This window comes from Acomys russatus, chromosome X (assembly GCF_903995435.1).
Source record: "Acomys russatus chromosome X, mAcoRus1.1, whole genome shotgun sequence".
NCBI classification, from domain to species: Eukaryota; Metazoa; Chordata; class Mammalia; order Rodentia; family Muridae; genus Acomys; species Acomys russatus.
Window position 1 is genome coordinate 6,003,953 of NC_067169.1, and position 5,722 is coordinate 6,009,674.

General features: G+C 38.1%; 1 protein-coding gene across 1 annotated transcript; it reads left to right on the forward strand.

The window, feature by feature from the left end:
• The first annotated feature begins 483 nt into the window (after positions 1–483).
• LOC127184666 (claudin-34-like) lies at positions 484–1,128 on the forward strand. The gene has a single exon (XM_051141007.1). The coding sequence runs from the start codon at positions 484–486 to the stop codon at positions 1,126–1,128; it is 645 nt and encodes a 214-aa protein (XP_050996964.1).
• The last annotated feature ends 4,594 nt before the right edge of the window (positions 1,129–5,722 follow it).

The following is a 5,722-nucleotide window of genomic DNA, read 5'->3' on the forward strand; positions in this document are numbered from 1 at the left end:
GAACATAGTTCTAGGCCAGTCTGGATTGCAGAACCATATATTGTGAAAAAATTTTCACAATCTAAATGTATGATTCCTGTTTTATATTTAAGATTGTCATATGACTCTATGGTGTGAATCAATTATGTTTTGTGCTTGAAGTGGCCTCCTGTTTTCAGTATGAAGTTTCATGCTATGAAAACCATCTGGGTGGCTAGATACTTGGGACCAAACTTTACTGCAATCCTGTAAAAAATTTTAAAAAAATCTTAAGTGTTGTGGTATGCATTATCAACCTGCTAGAAAATGTTGCCGCAGAGCTGGTCCTTCTCTGACTTTGATCAGAACAGATTCTATGAAGGAGATTTCCTGGTCAAAGGCTCACTTTCTCAACATAACCCTTCTCCCCTGGTATTGATCCCACAGGGGACAGTCTCCCAGGACTGAATATCCCAACCTAATGATGTCTGTATTTTTTGCAGTAACCAAGTGTTCACTGTCACCATGTCAATTGTCAGAAACCATGCCAATCGGCAGCTAGGAGGTTTTGCTGTGGCTACTCTAGCATGGTTCCTTTGTACTGTTTCTATGGGCCTCCCCGAGTGGCGAGTGTGGTACTTTCAAGACCCATTGGATTCCAAGACCAGCATGGCATTAGTGGGGATGTGGAGAACCTGCGTTCACCACCAGGAAAGGAATTCCAGCATTGTCAGAGTGTGTTATCAATACAGCTACCAGGACAACCTCATTCCTTTGGATATTCGAATGCTCCAACACCTGCTACTCATCTCCAGCCGTCTTGGCATGCTTGCAGCAGTTTTTGACACCATTGCACTTTGGAAATTGTACTCAGGGAGACTCTGGAAGAAAGCCACCTACAATCCATTCTGTCTTCCAGGGATTCTGAACATCATTGCCAGCAGCTTTGTCTTCCTTACCATCTTGTACAATTACTTATCCATCATTCGGAAGGATGGGATTGCTTTCCCTCCATATTTCCACACACCCTCATTCCCAGATACACAGAAAGTTGGCATTGCACTGGCAATGGCAACTCTTTCTTCTATATTATTTCTAATAGGTGGCACCATTGCCCTTTCTTTCACTCTTCCCTCAAGGTACGAAGTGCGTTCTATCATTTTAACTTAAGTTTCCATCTTCCATAGACTTGAAAATCCAAAAGTACAAGGACTAATCACAAGTATTCTTCAGATATACACCTAAAACTTCCAGATTCAAGACCATGCCCAAGCAGGGCAAGTGGGCCTCCTCTTATATTTCCTCTCTTGGTTGTTTCAGTAGTTCATTGATTGGCTTATGGATTTTCATTAAATAAAATATTTTCTGCTTAGTCTTATGAGGTCTGGACTTTTATTACTGGTGCAACAAGGTAAATGATCAAGAAATATAGTATATATAGAATGGAGTGTTAGAATATATGAAATCTTAAATCATTATCTAAGCTCATAAAAATTAAAGCACTTTCTCCCATATCATAATAATTGCAAATATCCATCAGATGAAATTTCTTAAACTATGTTTCAGATTACTGTAAGGAGTCTCTACAATCCTTTTGTCAAAGTACCTGTGAAGAGTTTCCCAATATTTTCTTGCTACTTCATTGATTGTTTATGTGATGTCTATTTTCCTAAAGTTTAAAAAATTGAGACACTTCATCCCTTATTTTATTCCTCCTGTGCTTCAATTATGTTATATTCAAAACATTTTCCGACTCTCCTGTAGCTTATTAGTGTTACAGGTATTCTCTGTTTTAGTTTGTTACAATTTTCATGCATTTCTCTGTTGGGAGACATTTCTTAGGGAGGTGTAGAAGAAAATAAACCTTCTCCCTACAGAAATAGCACCAACAATCATACAGAAAAGTAATTCTAACTATGTCTAAACTGAATGGAATGGATTAGCTTGGGGGATCCCCCAATAAAAGCCCAAAATAAATTTTGGAAATGAGTCTGGGACCCAGTAAATAGTCATAATGGCAGGATATTTAGAAGGCTGGTTACATTTTATCTATGGTGATAAGGTAAAAAGCGGCAATTTTTGTGTTTTTTCTGCTTTCTCCTTTTCATGTAGTCTAGGATGCAAGCCTAGAGATCAATTCTTCCCACTTTTAGGCCAGGTTTCCCAGGCCAACTCACCTATTTAAAATAGTGTCATTTAGGCTTTGCCCATAGACTAATGATTCTAGATAATCTCTCTCATCTGTGGCCAGAAATTTATTATGTTTGACTCTAGATCACCACAATACAGGATTCCCTTATCAATATCCTGCATATCAGATATTTATATTGTGATTGATAACAGCAGAATATTACAGTTATGAAATACCAGTGAGATAATTTTAAGCCTGTGGTCACCCCACTAATATAACATCATATTATCTCCATATATGGATAGTATGTATTCTTCCATCTCTATTTTTATCCTTTTTATTTTTGTTTCTTGCCTTATTGCTCCAGCATGCACTTTGAGATCATTGGATTGATGCAAAACTTGCTCTGCCTAAAAGTTGAGCAGGGATACAGATAAAACAGAGTTCAGGGAATATCCAAACAGTGCTTGGGCCAACCAAGGACTTACCCCATGGAGGAGAGCTAATTCCTGACACTATTAACAATACTCTGCTATGCTTGTAGAGAGAAGCCTATCAGAGTTGTCTCTGACAGGCTCCACCCAGCAGCAGTTCAAAACAGATGATGAAACTGAGAGCTGAACATTGGGCAAAGCACAGGAAGTCTAGAGGAAAAATGGGTAGAAGGATAAAAAGGCTCAGAGGTGACCAAAGCTCCATAACAATACCAATAGAGCCAACTAACCAGGACCCAGAGTGACCTGTGGAGTCTAAAGCCCCAACCATGCATAGACTGGCCTTATTTCTTCTACATACTTGTAGCCAATGGGCAGATCAGGCTCCCTGTGGGTCTACTAATAAAGGGTGGGCGACTTTCTCTGTCATGGACTCTGTTGCCTGCTCTGTCATCACTTTCCCTTCATGAGACTGCCTTGCCAGGCCACAGGGAAAGAGGACATACTCAATCCTGATGGAACTTGATGAGCTATGTGGGTGTTTAGGGAGGGAAGTTTGACAACCACTGCTCCACATCTTGTGAAATTAACTGTGAGTATAAACCACCACAGCATAGTAATGTCAGCAGTATAGTGAGTGATTCAGTTTGACTTATGTGAAAAGTCCCTAAAACTCCAGAGGAGATGTGCCTTTATAATGGGAACAGATACATTATAAGTCAAGAAAATAAGACCAAATATACAGATTATCCAGAAAACAGTAAGAGAAATTTTTCCTTCATTTAAGCCCAAAGGCCAAAATTATCCCAAAGAACCAGACTGATTTGGAGAAAGGGAAACATAATTTTATTAGCATTATTTCAAAGCATTTACTTAGGTGCCTACACATTCATTATGCCATCCGAAAAGAGCAATAAGTGTTCACAGCTAACAACACACCCAGAAAGCCTAAAAAAATTCTTCACCTAATGTAGAGTATCTAACCCCTCAATCAAGTGGCATACTCATTCAACATGTATCAGTAAGGGTTTCTCTTACCAAAATGAAAATTCTATGACCAAAAGTTATCACTTAGGGCATGGGAAAGAGGTTTTATTTTATTTTTTTTTACAGGTAGCCTATCATACAAGGAAGTCGGTGCTGAAACCTGGAGGCAGCAACCGATACAAAGGACATGTAGAAATACTGATTATTTGTTTACTCTCAATGGCTTTCTTTGCTTGATTTCCTATCACATTCAGTACTATCAACACAGGGGTGGCAACACCCACAGTGACCTGGACACTCTCACATTATTTATCAACCTATGAAATGGACCACAGGCTTTTCTACAGGTCACTATTACTGGGGAGATTTTTTAAAACTGTAGCTCCCTCTCCTAATAGAAACCTAGCTTATGTCAAATTGACATAAGTCTATCCAGCATACTACAAATGACATGAGAAAGAAAGAAATTGTTTGAGGAGATAAAGCAAAACAGGTCAACAAAAAGGCATCCTTACCGAGTCTCTGAGAATAACCACTATTCCCTCCAAAGATAGATAAGGTACACCTGAAGTATACACTCCAAGAGGAAGGATAGCTGTCAGCTTGAGTTGTAGCCTTTGTCTCCTAGACTCCCAGAGTCTGATTGCTGACCACTATGCTATTGTCCTAATGAAAAACATATGATGTGATCTCAATGAGACTCTTATTAACCTCAGCTTATCCTTCTGCCTCATCTCACCAGCATCTCCCTGTGCTAGTGAAATACAGTTTTAGCCAGTGATGTTAATCGCTTGTTAATCATAGCTGATTTGTCAAAGCAGGAAAATAAGGAAAATTACTTTTATTGAATTTTTACATTTTTGTTTATTTTTGAAATTGTATTTTAAGTACAATATTTCTCCCATCCCTTTCCTCCTCCCATACCCTTTTTTCCCATATATTTTTTTTCTCACTCTCCTTCAAATTCCTGGCCCCTTTTCATCTATTGTTATTGTATACATATATGTCTTTGTCTATACACACATATTCCTAAATATAATCTGTTGAGACTGTGTCCTTGCTATTTTTATGTCAACTTGATTCAAGCTAGAGTAATTAGAGAGGAAAGAGCCTCAGGTAATAAAAAGGCCTCTATAAGGTCCAGTAATAAGGCATTTTAAAAAATTGCTGATTTATTGGGGAGGGCTTAGGCCATTATGGGTTGTATCGTCCCTGGGTCTGTGGTTTTGGTTTCTATAAGGAAGTAGGCTGGGTGAGCTATGAGAAGTAAGCCAGTAAACAGCACTCCTCTGTGACCTCTGCATCAGCTCTTTCCTCAAGTTTTCTCTCCTGTTTGAGTTCCTGTCCTGACTTCAGTGATGAAGTATAAGCCAAGGAAACCCTTTCTTCTTGAACTTGCTTTTGGCATAGTGTTTCCCCACAGCCATAGTAACCCTAAGAGAGTCTATATAATGTTATTTGTTCTTATGTTTTCAGGGCTGACCATTTGGCACCGGGCAACCAAATGCTGTGCTCTTTTCTGCATGAAGGGACCTCTTCCCTACTCCTAGCTACTCAATTGCCTGTATTTCTTTGGGTAGGGTTGAAGCCTCAAGGGCTTTTCACATCCAGTTTGCTGGTATCTTTCTTGGTTAGCTAATTTTAGTGTGGTCATGTTGGTGAGATTATATTCACTTATCGTTTTGCTTTTACAAATAATATTTCGATTTCTTCCATATAATTTCTTAATGAGACTTGAAATATTAGTTTTTTATTTTTTCCTTTTTAAATTATACATTTATATTATTATACATATATAGAATATAAAGTACCTATAGCAAGAAGAACCACAGAGCAATCGGGAATTCTATAAATGTCTATAAGTGTTTTGCCTATTTTATTTGGCAACCTTGTAGAAAACATATGCTCTTTCTTAGTGAGTCTAAAAATTTGAATGTAAATAAATATCTATCATGTCACATCTCTATCAACCTATAAACATTTATCTAGACTTAAAAATATCTTAACCTCTAAAGAACTAAGCTTAATTGTAAAACTAAACTATCTTGTCTACCACCTCATCAGAGACTTGAGAAGGAATAAACTTAACTACCTGAGTAAACAGGGGGTGTCAGTTAGTAGCTTTCCAAAATGAAAAAGAAAAAATTGGCAGAGACAGTTCTTGCCGGAACAGTCACCCAAAACTCTCTATAAAATTAGGGCACCATCTTCA

Excerpts from the sequence above, each read along its gene's own strand:
- LOC127184666 (XM_051141007.1), top strand. The coding sequence starts at position 484 with ATGTCAATTGTCAGAAACCATGCCAATCGGCAGCTAGGAGGTTTTGCT.